The 24,217-nt window shown below is 61.5% G+C and overlaps 1 protein-coding gene across 3 annotated transcripts; it reads left to right on the forward strand.

Moving 5' to 3' along the window:
- The first annotated feature begins 451 nt into the window (after positions 1-451).
- Positions 452-24,142, forward strand: GLIS2 (GLIS family zinc finger 2). 3 transcript variants are annotated; one of them, XM_005591107.4, is made up of 7 exons: positions 452-669; positions 15,793-16,030; positions 16,931-17,103; positions 18,789-18,965; positions 19,048-19,181; positions 19,263-19,381; positions 21,276-24,142. In XM_005591107.4, exons 2-7 carry the CDS (start codon positions 15,859-15,861, stop codon positions 22,073-22,075), a joined length of 1,575 nt encoding a protein of 524 aa, XP_005591164.1. In that variant the 5' UTR covers positions 452-669; positions 15,793-15,858; the 3' UTR covers positions 22,076-24,142. The 3 variants fall into 3 exon arrangements, with proteins under 3 accessions (XP_005591164.1, XP_065392984.1, XP_065392985.1); XM_065536912.2 differs by lacking the exon at positions 452-669 and adding an exon at positions 1,737-2,725; XM_065536913.2 differs by lacking the exon at positions 452-669 and adding an exon at positions 14,488-14,687.
- The last annotated feature ends 75 nt before the right edge of the window (positions 24,143-24,217 follow it).

A 24,217-nucleotide genomic window follows, 5' to 3' on the forward strand; every position in this document is an offset into this window, starting at 1 on the left:
AGGCTCCCCCGCCCCCCAGGCCAGCTCCCGGCCGTGTCCTAGCGCTGCCCTCGGGCCGGGGGCGGGGCCGCGGGGGGGTGCGTGAGGATGCGGCCGAGGAGGACGCGCGCGGCTCGGCGGCGGCTCGGCGCCCCCCTTCCCTCCCTCGCCCCTCCCTCCCGGTGCCCGCTCCCCGCGGCCGCGCCGCCCTCCCTTCCCCCTCCCTCGGCCCAGCGCCGGCTCCCGCCGCCCCCTCCCCCGACGCGCACGCCCCGCCTGGCAGCTGGCGCCCCGGGCCTGGGGCCGCAGCGGTGAGAGGGGTTTTGCTGGGAGGGCGGGAGCGAACGAGCGAGCGAGGGGAGGGGTGGAGGCCGCCCCCCGCGCCCCTCCTCCTCGCCCTCCTCCGCGGCCGCCGGGCCCTCCTCCCGCCGCCTCCCTACTCCCTCCTCCCGCCCGCCCGCCCTCCCTCTAAGACATCCCCGCACGGCCGGGCCGCCGCGGCCACCTTCCCTGCCCGAGCTGCAGATGTGGCGGAGCGGCCGGGCGCCGGGCGGCCGTGCCAGGGGAGCCAGCGCCCCGTGAGCCTCGCGCCCCGGCCCCCGCCCGCCCCGGCCCCTCCCCTGCTCGGCTCCCCGCGCCCCTCGACCGCCGGAGCCCGCAGCCCGGAGCCCGACCGCCCCCGCCGCCGAGGTAGGAAGCCCCCTGGGCGTCGCGCCGTGGGGACCGGGCCGGGGCGGGGGTGAGGGCGCGCCTGTCGCGCCGGGGCTGCGGGGCCCGAGGGTCGCCTCCCCAGCTCGCGTCCGCGCCCCGGGCCATTGTGAGCCCTCGCCGAGGCCCCCGCGTTCGCTCGCTCGCTGGCTCGCGCGCTCCCTCCCTCGCCGGCTCCCCGGCCGGGTCCCTCGAGCTCTCGGTCTTTCTTCTCCCTCCTTCCCTCCCTCCGTCTGGAGGCCGGGCTGAGCAGCGGCCGGGCCCGGGGCGGGCGCAAACTTCAGCTGGGAAGTTGGGCGGTCGCGGTGGTGGGCGTGCGGCGAGGTGAGAGGGGGGCACCCGGAGCCTGGGCATGAAGTTGTCCCGGGCAGCCGCCCCTCCTCTCGGCCGCGCCAGGGCTGCTTCTAGGAAGGGCTTTGGAAGGTGCCTCTTCCCTTGGCCAGGAAAGTCTCCCTCCTGCTGCCCCTCGCAAGCCCGGGTCCTTCCTTGGACCTCCGGAAGGGGCGTCCCTGGGGGGTCAGGACTGGGGGTTGGGGACAAGTCCGGCACTTGTTTCTCCCCTGCCGTCAGGGTGGACGCAGGCAAGGGGCCTGGCAGGGAGGAGATGGCAGGGGGGTCCACATTCGCCGGCGGGCGGGTCTGGAGCGGGTGGAGGAGGGGGTGAGGCAGGTGCATCCCGAGGGAGGAGAAGCACGCAAGGCTTCCCCGCTGGCCCCCTGGGATGGGGCTGGAATCCAGGCTGGCACCTGGAGGCCTTGGCATGCTGCCCTGCCCAGCAGGGTACTCGGGCCACAGCAGGGCAGCGTGCAGCCTGTCTGCCTGTCCAGGAGGGCCCGCCCAGCCTGGCCAGAGGGTGGCCGGGAAGCAATGGTTTCAAGGAGTTGCCCAGCCCTGCCCTGGGGCCTGGGAAGCTGGAAGGGATGCTGGGAGGGGCCCTGGGCCCCCAGCCATCACAGCCCAGGATCTTGGCTCTGGAGGGAACGCTTGACACTGAAGGGGCAGCCAGGCCGGCTGGGGACCTGGCCAAGGCCTGGGCTTGGTCTGGGCCATGGTTCTCGGAGGCTGGCACCCTGGGTAGTAGGCCGCCATCCTGCGTGTCCTGGCATCCTGGAGGGAAGGTGGGGCCAGCCTGTGGCTGGGGAGGAAGCCCAGAGACACTGTGCTTGGGAGGGCCTTCCAGCCCCCAGGCTCAGGGGAGGGGAAACTGGCCCCTTGGGTCACCCCTCCCCAAGCCCCTTTCTGGTGCCACAGGGCCACAGCTGTCCAGGCCCAGCCCACACACCCCTCCCGGGTGACCTCGGACCTCCCCCTCTGCTTCTCCTTCTCCCCAGAGCCCAGGCTGGGCCTCCTAGCTGGCCTGGCCTGCACAGGGGGAGGGCTGCACCTGGGAGGCCCCTACCGGGATGCCCCTTGCCAAGCTCCAGCCTGGCCCATTTTACCACCCACCTCCAACTCAGCTTGGCCCTGTCTGCAGCCAGCCAAGCAGGAGACAGTGCCAGGTACTTGGGACGGTGTTTTGCGGGTTGTGCGGACCCCTCAGAAGGAACCCTGTTTTTCTTAACCTTTTCTCCTCCCCCTCCTTTCCGGAGCTGCCATTAGCGCTGACCCCCTGACCCCCTGTGCCTGCCCGCCCTTCCCTGTCTGTGACCTTTGACCTTTGGTGTTAAATCCCTCCAGCTGGGGCCCTTCGGCCCCTGAGTGACCCTGGCCCAGGCCCCCTGGGGAGTTCTCTCCTTGCTCCTGGCTCTCTACACAGGGACACCTGCCAGTCCCTCCCTCACCAATGGGGAGGGGGTGCCCTGGGAAGCCAGACAGTGAGTCACCCCACTTCCAGGCACCGCTGCTTTTGGGGTCAGTGGCTTCTGGGGCTTGGCTGGAGCCCGGTCACAGCCTGGAGGGTGACCGGGGAAAGCCCCTGGCCTGGGAGTCTCCTGCCCTGGGTTCAACAGTCTTGGCTCGACCACCAACTTCCAGTGGGCCTTGGGTCAGGCTCTTCCCCTCTCCCGGCCTCGTCTGTGAAACCAAGGGGTCAGACCAGGTGAGCTCCCGGAGTCCATGGGAAGCCTGGGTGGAGGGGGGTCAGGGGGAGGGAGAGGGTGTAAGTCCAACAAAAGCCAACTCTCAATTATCCGAGGGTGGAGCCCCGATGAATAACTGGATGCCACAGACATCCCAAAACCTCATCGCAAACAATCGTGTGAACCGCGTCCCCCCAAAGCTTTTGTTTCTGAGAAACCCAGCTGCGACTGGGTAGCCACAGCGATTTCTTCCCCCTCCTGGGCTCCACTCGCAGGGGGGACAAGTAGAGGGCTGAGAGTGAACAGGCCAGGCAGGGAAGACAAAGGTCTCCCAGGGCCCCTTCTTGGGGCCTGGAGGGAGGCCTGGACCCCATTTCCAAGGTCCCCACTCTCCCCTCCACCCTCCTTCCCGGCCTGGCCTTGGCCCTGGGCGGTGGGAGTGTCTCCTCACCACCTAATCCTCTCAGGGTCTGGGCAGCCGGATAGGAGGAAGAATGTGTTTTCCCGGCCACAATTTCCCATGTGTATTTCTAGCCACCCGCTCCGCTTGCCTGGAATCTGAATTCCCCACCTGGACCAGGGGGTGAGGGCCAGTGCCGGCCGGGGTTTGGGGCAATCTCTGGGTGAGGGAGGGTGGCGACAGCTGTGACTGGGGGCCCAGATGTGGAGCTCTTCGAGTGACATCTGGGGTGGGGCTCCCGGGGAGGCAGTGCTGGGGGTCGCCTGCCTGCCCTCCAGCCCCAGAGGCTGCCTCTGAAGGTTCCTGCCTCAGCGGGGAGGCCCAGGAGGCTCCGGCACCCAAGGAGGAAATTGATTCCATGGGAGAGGCCCTGTGCTGGGTGGAATTGGGGTGGGGGCGGCTGCAGAGAAAAGTGTCCCCTGAATCCTTTCCTCTCTTCAAGGCTATAATTGTTACTTTATTTCACAGCAGGTGACAGGCCAGAGGGGAACCCCAGAAGATCCTGGGTGGTCTTCCCCTCACCCAGATAAATGCTCTTCCCAGGGGTCGGGGGCATCCTGGGCTTGGCGGGTTTGTGTATTGAGCAGTAAGAGACCCTCTCCCCACTGGCTAGGGCATCTCTGGGACTAGCCAGAAAGATGCTCTCCACCCTCTGCCTAAGTTGCCTCCTTTTCCAGGGGCTGTGGAAGGGTCCACAAAGATGGGTTGAGGCCCTGATGTGGATGTGTGTCTGGGGGTTCACGTCCCTGGGAACACGTGCCCTGCCCCAGCCTGTTGCCATCCCTGGGTGTGGGGACCACAGCCCTAGCGAGTCTCCCGAGACACATCTGCCTCTCCGTGGTTTCTGAGGTGGCCGCCTCTGCCCCACCCTGGTGAATTCGAAGTCAGGCGTGGCTGGGGGCGGGGACTTCGAGCTTCCAACAAGCACCTCTAGTACTCTGCTGGGGGGCCAGGGTGGGGGGCACTGCTTTGATCCCAGGAACTGGAGAGGGATCATGGTGATGATGGTGGTGGGGTCTGCAGGACACAGCCTGGAGGAGACCCACATTTCTCTCTTGGCTCTGGCTTAGCCCTGGATGAGGCTGGGCAGACACAGAGGCCTCGTACTCGACTTCCACTCCCTGACTGCCCTAGGTGGGCTAGAGGGTTCTGGTTAGCTGGGGGCCAGGCTGAGTGGGCCTGGGGGGCACAGAGATGGGAAGTGATTCCGGCTGAGAGGTGGGGGCTTCCCATCTGCTCCAGTGGCCCCTGGTGGGGGATGGGCTGGGGCTGAGACTCTTCCAGTTCAGTGGCTGGGGGGCGGGTGACTTGGGCTCCTTGTGCCCTTTGTCTTCGCTGCCGGAGAGGCCAGGTAGTGCCCACCATGGGGAGGGGCCGGCCTGTGAGTGTCACATGTGCGTGCACACGGACTCCAGCCTTGGCAGATGGCTGCCGGGGGAGGGGACGCAGACCCAGCCCTGGCCCCTTCCTCCAGTCATGGCCAAGGGCGGGTGGGAAGCCGGCAGAGGCCCCAGGAGACCGCTGAGTGGACTGAGTCAACCCTCGGCCGGGCGCCTCCGGAAAACAGTCCTGCCCATCACATAGAGGGTCCCCAGCGTTGGCGCAGCACGCACCCAGGGCAGCCTCGCCGGGACCCCGGGTCAGAGGGTGGTGGGGGGAAACTGAGGCTCTGAGACATTTGAGGGTTTAGTCCAAGGTTACTCTCGATCAGGGAAGGACAGAGGGGCACTGGAGTCTAGGGCAGTCTGACCCTGACCCCTGAAATGTCGGTTCAGCCTGGGAATTCCCCCAGCTCCTCTCCTGCCCTCACGTCCACTGCAAGGGCATGATGGGGGCCGATGTGTCTGGAAGAAACCTCTCCCCTTCCCCGCAACGTCTGCCTGGGGCTGTCTAGCAAGTCCCGGCCTGCCTGGGCCAGTTCTCCTCTGGGCTACTCCCACCTTCATCCAGAGCCCCCATTCCCCACCCCAACTTCTAGGCAGACTGACTCTGAGCTGGGATGTCCCCTCCCCACAAGGCTGTAGGGGCCTCCATTGTCCTCCCTATTCTGAAGTCCCTCCAACCCTGTGCTGGTGCTCATCTCCCTGCCAGCCGCGCCCTCCCCCAGCACCCCCCAGGACACCTGGTGATCACCCTGCTTGGTTCTAGGGACACTGGAGCCACCAGGCCTGGCAGATCCTGCCAGTGGGTATGCCCCTTTGGAAGGAAAAGGACCTCGATGGCTTTGGAGGCTGTCCCTGGCTTCTGCACTTGCTTTCTTGCAGAGTGGGCGAGCAGAGAGGGGTGGGTGGCTGGGGAGGAGGGCATGGGCTGGAGTCCGGTGTGTGCGGTGCCCTGCTGGGCCTGTTCTTGCCCAGCTGTTCTGGGGCTGGGGACCAGGGCTGGGTGGGCGCGGCAGGAGATGGAGCTGGGGGGGAACTGGGCCCTTCCCACCATCCGCTGGTCAGGGCGGTTCCCAGGGGCCACCCCACCCTTGTCCAGTTCTGTTCCTGGGTCCCTTGCCGGGGACAGGGAGGAAGTCTGTGTCAGGAGACCAGCCCCTGCTTCTAGCCTTGACCTTGGGCAAGTCACATTCCTCTTTAGGCGCAAACCCCCCCGTACCTCCCCCTCCCCTCCTCACCTCGGGCTAAGGGTGGGAATGTCTGTCGAGTGAGTGAACACATGAATGAGATGGACTCATTCGCGGAGTGCCAGGTATTGGGATATGTGAAGGGCAGGTGCCACTGTGCCACGTAAGGTGAGTAGTTAGGGTGTGGCAGCTTTGGTTGTCCTCTCGGCAGGCCCCCTCCTATGGATGGGGAAACCCAGGCCTAGTTTTCTCATTCTGGGTTCCCTGCCCCACTGCCCAATTCACTCTGGTGGAAGGGGTGGGCTCTGTGCCAGGGGCCATGGGAACCCGGGCAGGGGTCTGCTGGTGAGGCCTTCTCTTCAGTAGCCACAGCGGGTTTGGATCTGCCCGGCATCCCAGACGTATCCCGGCCCACTCCCAGACTCCCTTCTTGGAAGGAGGCTCTGGATGCCAGCGCCAGGGGGAGGTCTGGGGCTGAAAGTCAGGGCTGTGTGTACATGACACTGTGAACAGGTGACATTGTGGCTTCAGTGATGCATTGGCAAGGTCTTGGCCCCGGGACGGCCTGCCTCCAGCTGGGGTGGACAGAGACAAGTCTTTGCCCAGCAGGCTCTCGGGTACCTGGACTCAGAGCCCATGTGCAGCTCCAGAGACCGAGGTTGGGGAGGGTGAACCACGGAGCACTTGGTGGAGGAGGGGGCAGAAGGGGATGGTGGCTGGAGGAGAACAGGGGGTGTGGATGGTGGTGAGGGAGGAGCTGGCACCTGGGAGCATCAGGTTCCCAGGAGGCAGGGGATCCTGAGGAAGGGGAGTGCCAAAGGAGAGGGCCTGGGGCAGGAGGCTCTGGACTGAGAGGGCAGGTGGCACTCTTCTATGTAGAGCATTCTGGGGCTCCCCAGTGCCCTCTCGGTTCTGTCCCAGCCTCTCTGAGGTGCCTCTTTCTTTCCTGCCTCCTCCTCTACTCCATGACTGGCAGGGTCACTGCGGGTCAGCCGGGCCATGCCTCTGGGCCTCTGTGGCATTGGGCTTTGGGGTCTGGAGGCAAACCTAGCTGTGCTCCTTGCCGGCTCTGTGATGGTGGCAGGTTTCCCCACGTGGAAAATGGGGAAAATGGCATCCATTCACGGGGTCGTCACGGTGATGGACGGTGTGCAACAGGCTTGCTAACTGGGCGCCGGCCTGCAGGGCTTCTGCCACCCCAAGGCTCTTCACCCCATGTCCATGAAGCTGACTCGGATCTGTGCCCGACCCCCTGCAGGAGCAGCCGCCCCAACACTGTTCCTCCCACCCCACCCTGGTCGGGACACCCTCAAGGTCCAGTTCGATCTAGCAGGGCCTGGCGTTGGAATGCATGAATGCGTGGGTTGGAGAACCGAGGCAGGAGGGCAGGCCAAGGTCCACCGCCTGCCTTACCCACTGCTGCTCTCAGAGTTGGCGGGTGCCGTTCCCAGTGGACCTGGTGCCTGGCCCCGGGCAGGGGAGGCGTGGGCCATGGGCATGTCCCCAACCCCCCAGGACTTAGGAGCTCCTCACGGGATCTGCCTGCAGCCAGGCGTGGCTTGGGAGGCACGGTGTTTCCCTCCCTCTGGGGACCAGGCCTCATCCCTGCTCTCCCCTATAAGCCAAGGCTCCTGAGTCCTGGCCCCAACAGTGGGGCCAGGGGTTACTGTCATTTCCTATGTGTGCTGCATTTGTGCACAGGTGTCTGTACATCCGGCGGTGCTGTGGGGGCCTATTCACGTCCTGTGTGACACTGGTCCATCCCTTTGCTGGCCCCAGATAGCTCTGGCTGGGTCCGCCGAGAACGGCAGTGCTGCCTGGCAAGGCCTGGGCTGCCCGTGCCCCAGCCTTGCTGGGCGTGCATCCCTGTCTCGCTCCCTGGTGCCAGCCCCTCCCAGGGATTTGGGTGGCAGGGCCCAGTGCTCTGGTCCCCTCCCTCCCAGTCTGGGTGGGTGGGCAGGTATGGGGGCTGCGGAGCAGGCTTTCCTCTTGACTGGGGCCCAGGTGCAGGCGGTGCTCATAGCTCCAAGCACCCCCACAAAGCTGGGCAGACAGGAAAATACCAGACATAGTTGTACAAAGGTGCAGCAGCGGGCAGGCAGCGGGGGGTGGAGGCCGCTGCAGCGGGGGCCCGGAGCCACCAGGATGGGGAAGCCTTTGTGCCAGGCCGGCCCTGCAGCTGGACTGCCATGGCCATCTGTGTGAGTGTGCGTGTGTGTGCTGGGGCTCCCAGAGCCCGGTGTCGCCCTCCCTGCTGGCATTGGAGAAGGAAGTGCATCTGGTGGGGCATCTCCTAGGAAGCCTGGGCTGGTGTGGGGCAGGGAAGCCCCCGGCGCGTCTTCCAGCTTCAGCTCTGCCTCAATTATCTGGGTGACCTTGGCAGGCCCAAGTTGCTGTGCAGGGCACCTCCGGCCTGGGGCCAGAAACAATAATCCTCAGGGTTACCAGTAGCTGGCACCTTCTTTGTGGCAGGCATGGGAACAAGGCCCTCCCTTGCAGGATGCCCTGAGTCCCAGGGACCTTTGCCGTGGTTCCTGTGTTACCTACAACAAAACCAAGGCTCAGAGACAGCAGGGCCCTTCTGAGTTCCCACAGCCAGGGGTGGCACAGGGGGCTGTAACCAGGCAGCCTGGCCCTGGGGCACACTCTGTGAGCACGCAGAAATGGGATCCCTGGCACATCCCATCTTCAGGTGCTTTCCCAAGGACCCCATGGCAGAGAGCAGAGGTCAGCCCTGGCTGGATCACCTGGGGCCGCTTGTGTTCCCACTTCGGGGGGTCTGCCCTCCCAAAAGGTCTGGGGGTGTTGCCTGAGTGCCCCGTCTTGGGAGGGGAGGGGCTGCCTACTGAACCAAAGGTTCCCAGGGACGGTGAGCCCCCCACTCCTCCCGGAAGTGCCGCCTGCCCTGGCCCCTCTCCTGGGATGTGCTGGGCCAGGCCTCAAGATAAGCTCCTCCCTCCCTAGTCCTGGGCGGAGGCCTCTTTGTGGCCAGCTCCTTCCAGGGTTGATCAGGCCTCCCCGGGGCCTTCTACTGCTCTTTCTTTGATGCAGTTGGGCTCTGCAAGGTGGTTAGGGCAGCTGTGGTCACTCCCCAGGATCGAAGAGGCCTGAGGTTCTTCGAGGGGCACAGGCTTGTTTAGGGTGAACACTGGCTGGCAGGCGACAGAGCCCAGGTTCTCCTGGTTCAGGGTAAGACTGCAGTGTCTGTGGGCCTAGAAGGTATGGCCAGTCCCCACTCAGCTGCCCTCACAGCAATAGACAGGCCAAAGACTGCGGACTCATGCACACTGGCGACGATTCATTCAGCACGTTTTAAGCACCTACTATGTGCCAGACACTGTTCTCCGTGCTAAACGTTGCAGACGAATGAGAAGCACTCAATAATGATTGGATATGCAGCACTGCATTGGTTTCTCCCTGAAACCCAGCGTGGGGTCCTATATAATCCCATTTGGGATGAGGGGAACGAGGCTCAGACCGAAGAGACACACGCAGAGGGAGCAGCAGAGCTGGCTGGGGCCCCAGATTTAGAGGCTGGTTCTGCTGCCTGGTCAGGAACGGGGGTCCTGAGAGGACAAGGCCTCCTGCCTGGGGCCCCCAGCAGGCCCTGCCCCTGCCCTCCAGCCCCTGCTGCTGGGCGGCCAAGGAGGGTGGAGCTCTTGGCCAGAGCAGGGAGCCGCAGCTGGTTCCCAGGAATTCGGGGCTGTGGGGCCGTTTGCTTTGGCAGCAGATCTGCCCTCGGCTCTCCAGGCCTCCTGGTGGGCTCCCCCACCCCAGCCAGCCACTCCAGCGCCCACCCACTGCCTGCTCTGCTGTCCCTTCTAGCCCCACAAATCCCTGGGCCGGGAGGGGGTACCAAACCTGAGCCCCTGGCATAGGAAGGCCCAGTGGTGAACATGGCTTCTGGACTCAGCTGGGGTTGAAACCCAGCTCTGCCACCGACAAGCTGTGTGACATTGGACGGGTCACTTCACTCCCCTGAGCCTCAGTTTTTGCATCCGTAAAATGGGGATGAAACAGCACCTGCCTTCACAGGAGAGGCGTGCCTGCCCGCAGGTAGCTGTGGGTACTGTCCTCATGCTGTTCGCCCATGGCTTCCGGTTGTAGGTTTGCCACCCACTTATACAGCCTGGGCTGGATGCCTACCCCTTCAGCCCTCAGTTTCCCCATCTATAAGACCAGATTGCTGAAGTGATGCTTCCAGTAATAGACTCAGGGACACCCACAGACCAGGACTTCGCTGACTGGTACGGGAGTGGCCAGGGACTCGCTTCCTCTTTCTGTTCAATTAGAAGACCGTGGGCTGGGCATGGTGGCTCCTGCCTGTAATCCTAGCACTTTGGGAGGCAGAGACAGGAGAATGACTTGAGACCAGCCTGGATGACACAATGAGACCCCATCTCTGCAAAATAAAAAAATTAAAAATTAGCTGGGTGTGGTGGTGGTGCACCTGTGGTCCCAGCTACTCTGGAGGCTAAGGCAGGACGATCTCTTGAGCCTAGACTGCAGTTAGCTGTGATCACACCACTGCACTCCAGCCTGGGAGACAGAGCAAGACTCTGTCTGTTTAAAAAAAAAAAAAAAAAAAAAAGCCGGGCGTGGTGGCTCAAGCCTGTAATCCCAGCACTTTGGGAGGCCGAGATGGGCGGATCACGAGGTCAGGAGATGGAGACCATCCTGGCTAACATGGTGAAACCCCGTCTCTACTAAAAAAAATACAAAAAACCAGCGGGGCGAGGTGGCGGGCGCCTGTAGTCCCAGCTACTCGGGAGGCTGAGGCAGGAGAATGGCGTGAAGCCAGGAGGCGGAGCTTGCAGTGAGCTGAGATCCGGCCACTGCACTCCAGCCTGGGCGACAGAGCCAGACTCCGTCTCAAAAAAAAAAAAAAAAAAAAGGCCGGCCGGGCCGGGTGGCTCAAGCCTGTAATCCCAGCAGCTGGGAGGCCGAGACGGGTGGATCATGAGGTCAGGAGATCGAGCCACCCTGGCTAACATGGTGAAACTCTGTCTCTACTAAAAATATAAAAAATTAGCCAGGTGTGGTGGTGGGCACCTGTAGTCTCAGCTACTTGGGAGGCTGAGGCAGGAGAATGGTGTGAACCCGGGAGGCGGAGCTTGCAGTGAGCCAAGATCGTGCCTCTGCACTCCAACCTGTGACAGAGGGAGACTCTGTCTCAAAAAAAAAAAAAAAAAGAATCACAGGCACCTGCCACCACGCCCGGCTAATTTTTGTATTTTTAGTAGAGACGGGTTTTTACCGTGTTGGCCAGGCTGGTCTGGAACTCCTGACCTCAGGTGATCCACCCTGGGCCTCCCGAAGTGCTGGGATTATAGGCATGAGCCACGGTGCAGGGTCGCCCAGCTAATTTTTGTATTTCTTGTAGAAAGGGGATTTTTCCATGTTGCCCAGGCTGGTGTGGAACTCCTGTGCTCAAGGGATTCTCCTGCTTTGGCCTCCCAGTGGGCTGGGCTTACAGGCGTGAGCCGGGGCACCTGGCCTAGAAGGAGCTTTATTCAGAGCAGGACCCCAGCCAGCTCCCTATTAGCCTGGTGATCTCAAGCCTCAGTTTCCCCATCTATGAGACCGGTAAAATGACAGCAGCTACTTCCAGGCAGGGTTGTAGAGGGCTCAGTGAATCCATAGACAGATGGGCCTGACACGTGGTCAGTATCTAATGGTCCTTTACCCCCGTCTCTGGTGTATGACCCACCCCAGGCCAAGGGGCCCTGGAAGAGGCTGTCTTTTCCGGGCCTTAGTTTCCCTTAGTGCGCTGGGCCGTCCCGTGCTTCCCAGTAGGGAGGGTGGGGACAGCAGCAGGCCCCGCCTGCCGGGGCGGGATCCTTGGCTACCTGGCCTGGCTGGGACGGCATGGGGGCCGGGTGGCTCGCCAGCGCTGCAGCTGGGGGCCGTCTGCTTGGGCTGTCGGCGGGCACACAATAGCAGCCATTGTCTCGGGCCGGGGCAGCGGGGGGCCCGCCCAGCCCACCCTCCGGGTGACCCCCGCCCTGGGGGGGTGGGGAGGGCCGGGCGCGGTCCCCCGAAACCCCCGCCGCCCCGGTGGTCCCCGCGGCCGCCCCCGCGCGCTTCCTCCCTGGCCGCAGCCGCTTCCTCCCGCTCGCCCCGCTCTAATTAGTTCCTTTTGGAGCTGGAGGAGCCGCGCAGCGCCAGGTCCACTACCACCGCGGCGGCCCCCACCCCTCACCCCAATCCCCGGGCCCTTGAGTGTGGGGGCGCCGCGCTGGGCGCATCTCGGGCTGGGCGCTCGAGAGACGCGGCCCTGGGCTCTGTGCACCCTCCACGCTGCGCCGTCCCACCACGGGGGAAACTGAGGCACGGAAGGCTCTACCAGGAGGCGCAGAGGGGCGTGGGGCCAGCGGGCCTTGTGCTGGGCCCGGGGAGCGTCCACGGGGTGCTCCCACCTAACCGACAGCCTGCTCCTGCCCTGGGGACCCCACAATAATTAGCGCCCGGGCCTCCGGCTGAGCTAGTCCAGAGCCAGGCTGTCGGCCTCACCGCTGGGGAGGGCCACGGCCACCCGCTCATGGGCATTCACTCAGGGTTCCTGCAGCCCGTTGCTCCCCGCTCTGGGCCTCCGAGGCTTTCAGGAGAGCAGGAACCTGGCTCTCGCCTGCCCCCTTCACCCAGCCGGGAACAAAGCGCAGAGCAGAGCCCAAACTGGCTGCTGCCGGTCGCGGCGGGGGTGGAAGGGGAGGCTTTAAGGCTGGCCAAGGTCAGAACTGAAGCAGGGTCACAGACCGTCTCCCCTCTGGGGTGGGGCCTCCATAGGAAGAAAAACTCTGGGTGGGGAGGGCCTGGAACGGAGATACTGGGAGGTGTAGGGCTGGGGGCAGCTCCTTCCTTTCCCGGGGGGCAGGGAGGCCGGCCCTGGGCTGGGCTCTGGCGTGCATTGGAATGAACCCCTGCCTCCCTGGCAGGACCCAGTGGCAGGAAGTGTGTGGGGGTGCCCCTGGAGACTGGGCCTGCTGATAAAGGGGGGGTATTGGAGTCCTCCCTCTGGCTTTGGCCTGTGTGGCTGGTCCCACCTGGGGAGACAGGTTCCTCCGGGGGAAGTGTCCCCTGCAGGCCCTAAGAACAAGGTGATTCAGGGCCCCTGGCTCCCCTGAGTTCCCATCTGTCCTGGGAAGGCAGTGGGGCAGGTGCCAAAGGATGCTGCTTGGGTAGCACTGCCAGTGAGTGTCCCCGTCAGCTGGAATTCCCAGTTTCCAAACCATCCTGCCCTTGTGGTCCCCTTCTCCGGAAGGGTGGGGGTGGGGGTGAGGACAGAGGCTGTGGGGAGGCCTGTGGCCCCGGGCCAGCCAAGGGACCAGGCCACCAGCCCTTCCTGGCTCCTGAATTCTTCATCAGCATAAATATTTACTTCCTTCCTCCCCGTCCAGGCTCCCAGCACAGAGGAGCTTCGGGGAGGCTGGACTGCGCCTGTGTCTAAAAATAAACAGGTAGCAGGACGATAGACACACAGATAGACAGATGGAACTGGCAGGGGTTCAGGCAGAGGGCAACTCCCTGTCCAGCCAGAGAAACGGTGGAGGGGATCCGGGTCCATCCATTACTGTCACCCACCCACCTGCTGGCAGGGGTGTGGTCCCTACCCCGCCACATCTCTGGGAGCCCCTGGCCCATGGGTGGCCTGGGAGGCAAATTCAAACCATCTGACAGTTCCAACAGGGGCAGGTCGCAGACCTAGGTCCCACAGCCTAGGGCAGCTGCCCTGTCTCTGATGACACATCCTTGGGAGAGGTGGGCAGCCTCCCTTTGCTGAGACCCCCGTGTCAGCCGTGTTGGGGTGGGGCCTTGGGGTGGTTCCCTAGAAGCAGAGGATCTCCAGTGAAGGGGACCGTTTTATGCCCTCATTGCTTTGAGACTCAGGGCAGAAGGGGAGCTTGCTGGGGCAAATGAATGAGTGGGGGTCAGAACCAAGGAAAGGCTGGATTGAGGCCCCAAGTGGGGATGTGAGGGCTGCCTTCCTGTCCTGCCCTGTGGAAAGCATCTGGGCAGCTCTGCCCACTCACAGGCAATGCTAGTCCCCAGGGAAACACGGGGGCATATCCAAAGTATTTCATCCTGTAGTAGTTATGTCCACCATGGCCGCCCTTTGGTATTGAGTAAAGACCCCGATACCGCGAAAGATGGGATCTCACAGTGTGATTATGCGGCGGTTAGATTTTCAAATTGTAATAATCCCAATGAATGAATGCAAGGAAATGTCGTGTTTAACCGCGTGGGAAAAGATTGCTGCTCTGAATGTGAAGTTTGGGTTTAGAATGAAGCGTTGACCTTGTTCTCGGGTCGGTGGATACTGTTAGATCATTTGCATGTGAGAAAAATTATACCAGGTGGGGCAAGGTGGCTCACACCTGTAATTCCAGCACTTTGGGAGGCCGAGGCGGGCAGATCACCCGATGTCAGGAGTTTGAGACCAGCTTGGTGAACATGGTGAAACCCCGTCGCTACTAAAAATAGAAAAATGAGCTGGGTGTGGTGGTGTACGCTTGTAATCCTAGCTACTCAGGAGGCTGAGGCAGGAGAATCACTTGAACCCGGGAGGCAGAGGTTGCAGTGAGCCGAGGTCACGCCACTGCACTCCAGCCTGGGTGACTGAGAGACTCCATTTCCAAAAAGAAAACAAAAATTATACCAGTGAGAAATTCTAACAAAAATGATGAAAATTACAGCATGGGAAGTTATACTAAAGGAATATCATCTCCAATAAAAAATAACTTTTACTTATTTATAGGTTAACTCTCAGGTAGAGCTGGTCGACTGTGCCAACCCTGCCCCAGCTGGCCTGGCCTGGCCAGGCCAGGCCGCAATCCCCAGCTGCCCCCTGGTGGTGGCCCAGCGCCCTGGGGCTCCCTGGCTTGCGATGCCTCTCCTCCAGGCCTCCGCTGGCTGTGCCCACTTCCTCGGTTTGCCTGGTGCATGCTCCCTGGAGGTGAGCGCGGCTGCCTGCTGGCCACCTCGGAGGATGCTCCTTGCCCCCTGGCCTGGTTCTAGATCTTTGGGGTCAAACAGGGCGGGCGTCCGGAGCATGGCTCCTGCTCTGTCAGAAATGGCTGTTGGGACTCGGCTAGCCGGTTCCTGGGAGATCTAGCTCGAGGCCTTGAATCTGATAGTTCTGCCACTTCTGAGCGCTAGCAATCTGAGGCGCTGCCTCTAAAAGACTCAATTTCACCAAGTGCGGTGGCTCAGGCATGTACTCCCAGCATTTTGGGAGGCCAAGGCAGGAGGATTGCTTGAGGCCAGGAGTTCGAGATCAGTTTGGGCAACATGGTGAGACCCCATTTCTACAAAAAAGAATTTTTTTTTTTTTTTTTTGAGACGGAGTCTTGCTCTGTAGCCCAGGCTGGAGTGCAGTGGCCGGATCTCAGCTCACTGCAAGCTCCGCCTCCCGGGTTTAGGCCATTCTCCTGCCTCAGCCTCCGGAGTAGCTGGGACTACAGGCACCCGCCACCTCGCCCGGCTAGTTTTTTGTATTTTTAGTAGAGACGGGGTTTCACGGTGTTAGCCAGGATGGTCTCGATCTCCTGACCACGTGATCCGCCCGTCTCGGCCTCCCAAAGTGCTGGGATTACAGGCTTGAGCCACCGCGCCCAGCCGAATTTTTTTTTTTTTTAATTAGCCAGGAGTGTTGCATGCCTGTAGTCCCAGCTACCAGGGAGGCTGAGGTGGGAGGATCGCTTGGGCCTAGGAGGTCGAGGCTGCAGTGAGCTATGATCATGCCACTTGCACTCCAGCCTGAGTGACAGAGCGAGACCCTGTCAGCAAATAAATAAAATTCAGTTTCATGGCAAAATGGAGAACACGAGCTTTGTCTTCCCCAAGATACTTGTGGGCAGCGGATGTTGAATCTCTGAGGAGGCTGTTGGCTCTCCTCCCATGATAGCTGCCGGCCAGGTCCCTCGGAGGGTCTCCCTACCCAGGAGACAACCTCACCCTGCCCCCTGCTCCTGCTCCTGCTCCTGTCAGACTGTCGTGAGTGCAGCCTGAGGAGAAGCCTGGGGTCCCAGGGCCACAGCAGAGCTCCTGTCCTTCCCCAGGTTCCTGCGTGAAGACCAGCTGGGAGCCCACTGCCTGCTGCCACCTCCAACTCCAGCCCCCTCACCATGCACTCCCTGGACGAGCCGCTCGACCTGAAGCTGAGTATCACCAAGCTCCGGGCGGCGAGAGAGAAGCGGGAGAGGACTCTGGGTGTGGTCCGGCCCCGTGCTCTGCACAGGGAGCTGGGCCTGGTGGACGACAGCCCCACGCCTGGCTCTCCGGGGTCCCCGCCCTCAGGTACTGGCCCTGGGCAGGGCAGGGGGACTCAGCCCTGATCCAGCCATGGTGATAGGGAGAATGGCCAAATGTGTCCACCAGCACGTAGCTGCAGCCCCTCTTGGCTTCCAGCTCACGGGAAGCCCACAGCCTTGTCCTTCCATCCGCCCAGAAGTGTATGTCTGGAGGGAGGTGGGAGCTGCGATGCCCACTTCACGTGGCTGGCACATGATGCAAACTGAGGCCTCTGGACAGATCTGGAGGAGCTGGTTGGGCAACCCGGCATTCAGAAGGTGTGGCAGAGGTCCCAGGAGCTGCACCCTGGGCTGTGGGGTGGTGCAGCTGACCAACCCGGGCGGTAGAGTCTGGGTCTGAGCCCAGCAGGTGTCTCTCAGGGATGCCCAGTGCTTGGGCCCAGGGTGGAGTGCACCACTTCTGCCCTGCCTCCAAGAGCGGATTCACCCGAAAACCAGATTCACCACTTGTCCGAACGTGAAGGCTATGGGAGCAGCCCAGTCCAAACCTGCCACTTTACAGAAGGGAGCACTGAGGCAGGAAGGGGCCTGGGAAAAGCTAGAAAGATTCCTACCTGCCCATGTGACAGGAACCCAGGGGCCCTGGTTTCGAGTCCTGTTCTGTTATTAACCCTGCGAGCCAGACCATTCCTGTCTGTAGAGCGGGCACTTCCCCCTCCCGGCTCACGGGGGCCAAGCTCTGGTGGCTGGTAAAGGTCAGAGGTGGTGGGCGGTGTCACACACCTGTCAGCTCCATAGGCTGTTCCTCAGATTCCAGGGCTCCCAGTGTGGTCTGGGGGCGTGGCTGGTGTCTGCTCCCAAGGTCACAGTGGGGGTTCAAGGCAGGAGGACCTGGCCCACCAGGACTCTGTGCTCCAGCATTCCCTGAATTGTGCCTCTCCCTTAGGCTTCCTGCTGAACTCCAAGTTCCCTGAGAAGGTGGAGGGACGCTTTTCAGCAGCCCCTCTCGTGGACCTCAGCTTGTCACCACCATCTGGGCTGGACTCCCCCAATGGCAGCAGCTCGCTGTCCCCTGAGCGTCAGGGCAACGGGGACCTGCCTCCAGTGCCCAGTGCCTCGGTAAGGAGGGGTGAGAGTTCCAGAGAGAGGGGTGGACTGGTTTCCTGGGGTTGCCATGACAAAGTACCCCAACACTGAGTGGTTTAAAACAGCAGACATGTTACCCCTCATAGTTCTGGAGGCTGGAGTCTACCTGGAAGGCTCTAGGGGAGAACCTTCCCTGCCTCTCTCCTGCCTTCTGGTGGCTTCTGGCAATGCCTGGCACTCTAGCCTGGTAGCTGCTTCACTCCAGGCTGTGCCCTGTTTTCACATGGCCTTTATCCCTCTGTGTCCAAACCTCTCTCTGCTTTCTCTTATAAAGACGCTAGTCATGGCCGGGCATGGTGGCTCACACCTGTAACCCCAGCACTTTAAGAGGCCAAGGTGGGAAGATCGCTTGAGCCCAGGAGTTCAAAACTAGCCTGGGCAACATAGCAAGACCCCATCTCTATTTATTTTTTTATTTTATTTTATTTTTTTTTTTGAGACAGAGTCTTGCTCCGTTGCCCAGGCTGGAGTGCAGTGGCCCGGATCTCGGCTCACTGCAAGCTCCGCCTCCCGGGTTCAAGCGATTCTCCTGCCTCAGCCTCCCGAGTAGCTGGGACTACAGGCGCCCACAACCGCGCCCGGCTAATTTTTTGTATTTTTAGTAGAGACGGGGTTTCACCGTGGTCTCGATCTCCTGATCTTGTGATCCGCCCGCCTCGGCCTCCCAAAGTGCTGGGATTACAGGCGTGAGCCACCGCGCCCGGCCTGTTGTTTTTTTGAGATGGAGTCTTGCTCTGTTGCCCAGGCTGCAGTGCAGTGGTGCGATCTTGGCTCACTGCAAGCTCCACCTCCAGGGCTCATGCCATTCTCCTGCCTCAGCCTCCCTAGTAGCTGGGACTACAGGCGCCCGCCACCATGCCTGGCTAATTTTTTTTTTTTGTATTTTTAGTAGAGACGGGGTTTCACTGTGTTAGCCAGGATGGTCTCAATCTGCTGACCTCCTGATCCACCCATTACGCCTGGCCTAATTTTGTATTTTTAGTAGAGACAGGTTTTACCATGTTGGCCAGGCTGGTCTTGAACTCCTGACCTCAAGTGATCCACCCATCTCGGCCTCCCCAAGTGCTGGGATTACAGGTGTGAGCCACCGCGCCCGGCCTTTTTTTTTTTTTAAACAGAGTCTCACTCCGTCACCCAGGCTGGAGTGCAGTGGCACAATCTTGGCTCACTGCAGCCTCCGCCTCCCAGGTTCATGCAATTATCCTGCCTCAGCCTCCCAAATAGCTGAGATTACAGGCATGTGCCACCACACCTGGCTAATTTTTGTATTTTTAGCAGAAAGGGGGTTTCACCATGTTGGCCAAGCTGGTCTTGAACTCCTGACCTCAAGTAATCCACCCACCTCGGCCTCCCAAAGTGCTGGGATTACAGGTGTGAGCCACCGCACCTGGCTATATTTTTTTTAAATTAAGAAAATAAAAATTTAAAAAAGACACCAGTCACTGGATGTAGGGCCCACCCTAATCTAGTGTGACTTCATCTTAACTTGATCACATCTGCAAAGACACTAGTTCCAAATAAGGCCACATGCACAGGTAGGGGCTGGGGAGAAGAGGACCTGAATGTCTCTGTTTGGGGACGCCATTCAGTCCACTTTAGATGGGACAGGGGGGCTCCGGGCCAGCAGGTCCCTGACTAGCTCTCCCCTCGCACCCCAGGACTTCCAGCCACTGCGCTATTTGGATGGTGTCCCCAGCTCCTTCCAGTTCTTCCTGCCCCTGGGCTCTGGGGGGGCCCTGCACCTGCCTGCCTCCTCCTTCCTTACCCCTCCCAAGGACAAGTGCCTCTCGCCAGACCTGCCCCTGCCCAAGCAGCTGGTGTGTCGCTGGGCCAAGGTGAGTGGGGGCCAGGAAGAGTGGTGTGGAGTCCGGGGCAGGTCACCCCGCATGGGCTCAGAACCCTTCCCGGCCCCCACAGTGTAACCAGCTCTTTGAGCTCCTGCAAGACCTGGTGGACCACGTCAACGACTACCATGTCAAGCCCGAGAAGGACGCGGGGTACTGCTGCCACTGGGAGGGCTGTGCCCGCCATGGCCGAGGCTTCAACGCTAGGTGAGGTGGGGTAGAGAGGGGTAGAGGGAGGACTGGGGTCTCCAGTGAGCTGAGCCACACCCCCTGCCCTCCCTGGAGCAGGTACAAGATGCTCATCCACATCCGCACACACACCAATGAGAAACCGCACCGCTGCCCGACCTGTAGCAAGAGCTTCTCCCGCCTGGAGAACCTGAAGATCCACAACCGGTCGCACACAGGTAAGAGGCCGGGGCCGGGCAGCTCGGCCCATGAAGGGGGTGCTCAGCTGAGACTGGCTGGGCAGGTCCCCGGGGGAGGGGACTGTAAGTCGTTCCCAGACCTCAGAGATGAGGGTTGATCTCATCACCCAGGGGTCCCTTTTCCAATGCGGTTTGCTGGGGGAAGCGTCCCCTGAGGGTCAGACCCCCACCCAGCACCTGCTCTTGGAGCACCAGTGCCATTTCCTGGGTCCCGTGGGTATCATCTCACTAATGCCACCTCTGTGATCACAGAGGCCAGGTCGGCTTCACTCCTCACTACAGCCCAGGCCCACAGCAGGACAGCTCTGGCTGTCGTAGCCACAGATGTAATTTCACATTTCCTAATCGCTGCATAAAAAACAGCAAGGCCACGCGCGGTGGTTCACGCCTGTAATCCCAGCACTTTGGGAGGCTGAGGCGGGCAGAACATGAGGTCAGGAGATTGAGACCATCCTGGCTAACACGGTGAAACCCCGTCTCTACTAAAAATACAAAAAATTAGCCGGGTGTGGTGGCGGGCGCCTGTGGTCCCAGCTACTTGGGAGGCTGAGGCAGGAGAATGGTGTGAACCTGGGAGGTGGAGCTTGCTGTGAGCCGAGATCAAACCACTGCACTCCAGCCTGGGCGACAGAGCGAGACTCCGTCTCAAAAAAACAAAAACAAAACAAACGCAAAAAGAAATGGGTGAAATTAATTGTAATATGTATTAAATGTAATTAATTAAATGTAATATGATCCCATACATCCAACGTGTTATCAATTCAGTATTAAAGACAAATCGGTGAGATATTGAAGTTCTTCATTTCATGACAAAGCCTCAAGGAGCTGATGTGTATCTTTTTTCCTGGTGTTTATTTCACCCTGGCAGCACATCTCCAAGTGGAGAGCCATGTATGAGGAGGTCAGTTGCTGCATGTGGCCCCCTGCTCTGGCCAGGGCCAGAAAATGCCTGGTGAACCTTGAGCCATTTGTTGAGTGAGGGCAGTGGTACCCAGGCAGCATTCCCTGTGGCCAGGCACACACTGGGTGCCTTGAGCGAGGATATGATCTCCAAGGCCATGGTTTCTTTTTTTTTCTTTTTTTTTTTTTTTTTTTTTTTTTGGAGACAGAGTCTCGCTCTGCCGCCCAGGCTGGAGTGCAGTGGCCGGATCTCAGCTCACTGCAAGCTCCGCCTCCCGGGTTCACGCCATTCTCCTGCCTCAGCCTCCCGAGTAGTTGGGACTACAGGCGCCCGCCACCGCGCCCGGCTAGTTTTTTGTATTTTTTAGTAGAGACGGGGTTTCATCGTGTTAGCCAGGATGGTCTCGGTTTCTTTTTTTTTCTTCAGACAGACTCACTCTGTCACCCATGCTGGAGTGCAGTGGCATGATCTCGGCTCACTGCAACCTGCACCTCCCGAGTTCAAGTGATTCTCCTGCCTCAGCCTCCCAGGTAGCTGGGATTACAGGCATCCGCCACCACACCCAGCTAGTTTTCGTATTTTTAGTAGAGATGGGGTTTCACCATGTTGGCCCGGCTGGTCTGGAACTCCTGGCCTCAAGTGATCTACCTGCCTTGGCTTCCCAAAGTGCTGAAATTACAGGTATGAACTCCCGGGCCTGGCCTCCAAGGCCATGTTCTGCTGCTGAATGGCACACCCTCTGCAGGGCGAGGCCAGTCAGAGCTGGAGTCAACCAGCCTGGCTTTTCAGAAAGCCTCTGTGCCCTACCTGGGGCCAGATCTCATGCCACGTGCCGGGGATGCCCCCTGCCCCCAGAATTGGGGCGTCCGTGCTCCCAGGGAGTGCTTGGCCTGGGGGATGTTCAGTACATGGGGTGAGACCCAGGAAGGGGAGAGACCCCTTACAGCAGCACTGCACTGCACCACCCTGCAGGTGAGAAGCCCTACGTCTGCCCCTATGAGGGCTGCAACAAGCGCTATTCCAACTCCAGTGACCGCTTTAAGCACACGCGCACCCACTACGTGGACAAGCCCTACTACTGCAAGATGCCTGGCTGCCACAAGCGCTACACGGACCCCAGCTCACTGCGCAAGCACATCAAGGCCCACGGCCACTTCGTGTCCCACGAGCAGCAAGAGCTCCTGCAGCTGCGCCCACCCCCCAAGCCGCCACTGCCCGCCCCCGACGGCGGGCCCTTTGTCAGTGGGGCCCAGATCATCATCCCCAACCCAGCTGCCCTCTTTGGAGGCCCTGGTCTTCCCGGCCTGCCCCTACCCCTGGCCCCCGGCCCCCTCGACCTCAGTGCCCTGGCCTGTGGCAATGGTGGGGGCAGTGGGGGTGGGGGGGGCATGGGCCCTGGGCTGCCAGGCCCCGTCCTGCCTCTCAATCTGGCCAAGAACCCGCTGCTGCCCTCGCCCTTTGGGGCTGGCGGACTGGGCTTGCCTGTGGTCTCCCTCCTCGCTGGCGCCGCTGGTGGCAAGGCCGAGGGGGAGAAGGGGCGTGGGTCGGTGCCCACCAGGGCCCTGGGCATGGAGGGCCGCAAGACGCCCCTCGAAAGGACGGAGAGCAGCTGCTCCCGGCCAAGCCCCGATGGACTCCCCCTGCTGCCAGGCACCGTGCTGGACCTGTCCACGGGCGTCAACTCGGCTGCCAGCAGCCCAGAGGCGCTGGCCCCTGGCTGGGTGGTCATCCCGCCGGGCTCGGTGCTGCTCAAACCGGCTGTGGTGAACTGAGCCCACCCTGCAGACAGCTGTGGTGGCCCCGCCGGCAGCTCCGCGCACTGCCCCCGACGAACGGAAACTCTTCTGTGAAATAGCAATAATGTCCTACTGCCCGGGCAGCCCCAGCCCAGCCCACCGGGGAGCAAGGATGGTGCTAGGTCATTTATGGCTGGCCTCCCAGCCCCCAGGTGGGGACCTGGCCTGTCATGCAGGGAGAGCTGTGCTCCTGGGTGCTGAAGCCTCGCTCTGTCCCCCACCACCCGGCCCTCAGCTTCTGCAGGGCTTTCCCCTGCCCGACCTCCTCCTCTTTCCCTCGCCCACCCTGGCACCTCCCTCACCTAGTAACCACCCAGGGCAAGTCGCCCTCTCCCAGCAAAGGGGGCGGGTGAGGTGGTATCTGCCCTCCCTGCTGGCACCAGGCTCCCCTTTCCTGAGGGGAGCCCCCAGGGAGGCCTGCCCTTCCCTCCTAGGCTCACCCAGCCCCTGCCTTGGGGGCTCCTTAGACCCCTTTCCCTCTGACCCTGCTTCCAGAGGGAAAGCAAGACAGACGCAGGCCCCTGCAAAGCCCCAGGCAGAAGCGCGCCCCCCAGGACAAGGCGCCTCCCGCTAGTTAGAAGGGAGACCCGCTCCGCAGCTGCCATCCTCACCCTAGGCCAGGCCGACAGCACCAGACGGGATAGCTGGTCACTCCACCCCTGCACCCCGGGGCCTCCTTCCTTTACCTTTTGGGGCACCCTGGGAGCGTGGGAAGCAGGTCTGAGGGCCCCTGAGCTGGCAAGGGGAGGTGCCAGGCTAGCTGTGGTGCCAGGACACTGAATGGCCTGGGCCCTGGCTCAGGGAGCATGTGGGGCCAGGCCCAGCGCCCTGTCTTCCTCCTTCCACCCCCGCTGGGCCTGGCCTGGGCAGCGCCCCCTGCAGAGGCCTTCGGGTCCTTGGTTCTGTACCAGGAAGGGGAGGCTAGCTGGGAACGACTGACCACAGGCTGGGACACAGCTCCTGGTCTGGGGACTCCAAGTGACAGCATGCAGGGGAGGGGGCTCCCAGTCAGCACTGTGTCGGGAGGTTTCTGGAGGCTGTGGACTGAAGGCCTGAGGGAAGCAGTGGCTGGAGGAGGGCGCGCCGGACCTGTGACACATTGCTTCCTCTGGCTTTTCCCTGTTGGGCTGCTTTCTCAGAGGCACTTCCCCACCCCTAACACCCAGCGGGCCCCCCCCCCCTCCGGTTCTGTGCCACTCAGAGGGGCCCTGACAGGGGCCAGAACCACTTAAGGGTGCTGGAGGGCCTTGTACCCCAGTCCCATCCCAGGATGCCCTGGGAGATGGACGCAGCCATGGGCTCCCCCATCCGGGGCCTTTCCCTGCTCCCTCTCCTGCCTGGCAGCTGGGAGTTCTGGTTTCTAGGCCTGCCCTATCACCAGGCCTCGGAGTGGCCAGGCCCTTCCACCTCCCCATCTGTAGAACGAGGCAACTGCCTGGACAGCCTCGGGGTCCTTAGTGACCCTGCAGTTCCTCTGGCAGCTCTGCTGACCCTACCCTCTCCCGGACTGCCCTTCTGTCCCAGAGGGGTCACCCTGACCCGGCCCACCTTGCCTCTGGGCTTCAGACTCCAGCCCTGACAGGGCCCAGCCACACTGGCTCTGCCCCTCGAAGGGGCTATGAGCAAGGTAGGAGGGAGCTGGTCTCCTTTCTTCAGGCCCCACCCAGGCCCTGGGCACCCCCCACCCCTGTGAGGGCCCCAGGCCTTAAGTCCCTGGCGGGGTCATGGGTTTTCGACTTGAGCAGAACGGAGGAACAGGGCACTGGAAGGCTGACGAGCTCAGCATGCGACTCCGTGACGGACCAGGCTCGGCAGGGCTGGTGTACTTTTTGTGGTTGTCATTGGTTTGTTGTTGCACATTCCAGGATGTCAGTATTTTAACAGGTTCTAAGTGCCTTTCTATTGTAGCTTATGTTTTTCCTCCTCTTGGCTCCATTGCTGTTAGCATAGAGTTTTAAAAAAAGAGATAAGCTAATGACTATAACAATATATTCCTCCATGGGAGAGGAGGTTTATAAAGAAACAATAAAAGTGAGTTGCAAAGATGGCTTGTGTGTCGTGGATGTGCCAGGAACCCGGCCCTGACACACGGCCACCACTGCCCTGAGCCCCTGCAGG

The sequence above is a fragment of the Macaca fascicularis genome, chromosome 20 (genome assembly GCF_037993035.2).
Source record: "Macaca fascicularis isolate 582-1 chromosome 20, T2T-MFA8v1.1".
Lineage (NCBI taxonomy): Eukaryota > Metazoa > Chordata > Mammalia > Primates > Cercopithecidae > Macaca > Macaca fascicularis.

What these genes read in the sequence shown, in the direction of transcription:
- GLIS2 (XM_005591107.4), top strand. Translation starts at nt 15,859, where the DNA reads ATGCACTCCCTGGACGAGCCGCTCGACCTGAAGCTGAGTATCACCAAG. An exon ending in TCCGGGGTCCCCGCCCTCAG is followed by an intron (nt 16,031 to 16,930) that starts GTACTGGCCCTG and finishes CCTCTCCCTTAG; the next exon opens with GCTTCCTGCTGAACTCCAAG. An exon ending in GGCCGAGGCTTCAACGCTAG is followed by an intron (nt 19,182 to 19,262) that starts GTGAGGTGGGGT and finishes TCCCTGGAGCAG; the next exon opens with GTACAAGATGCTCATCCACA.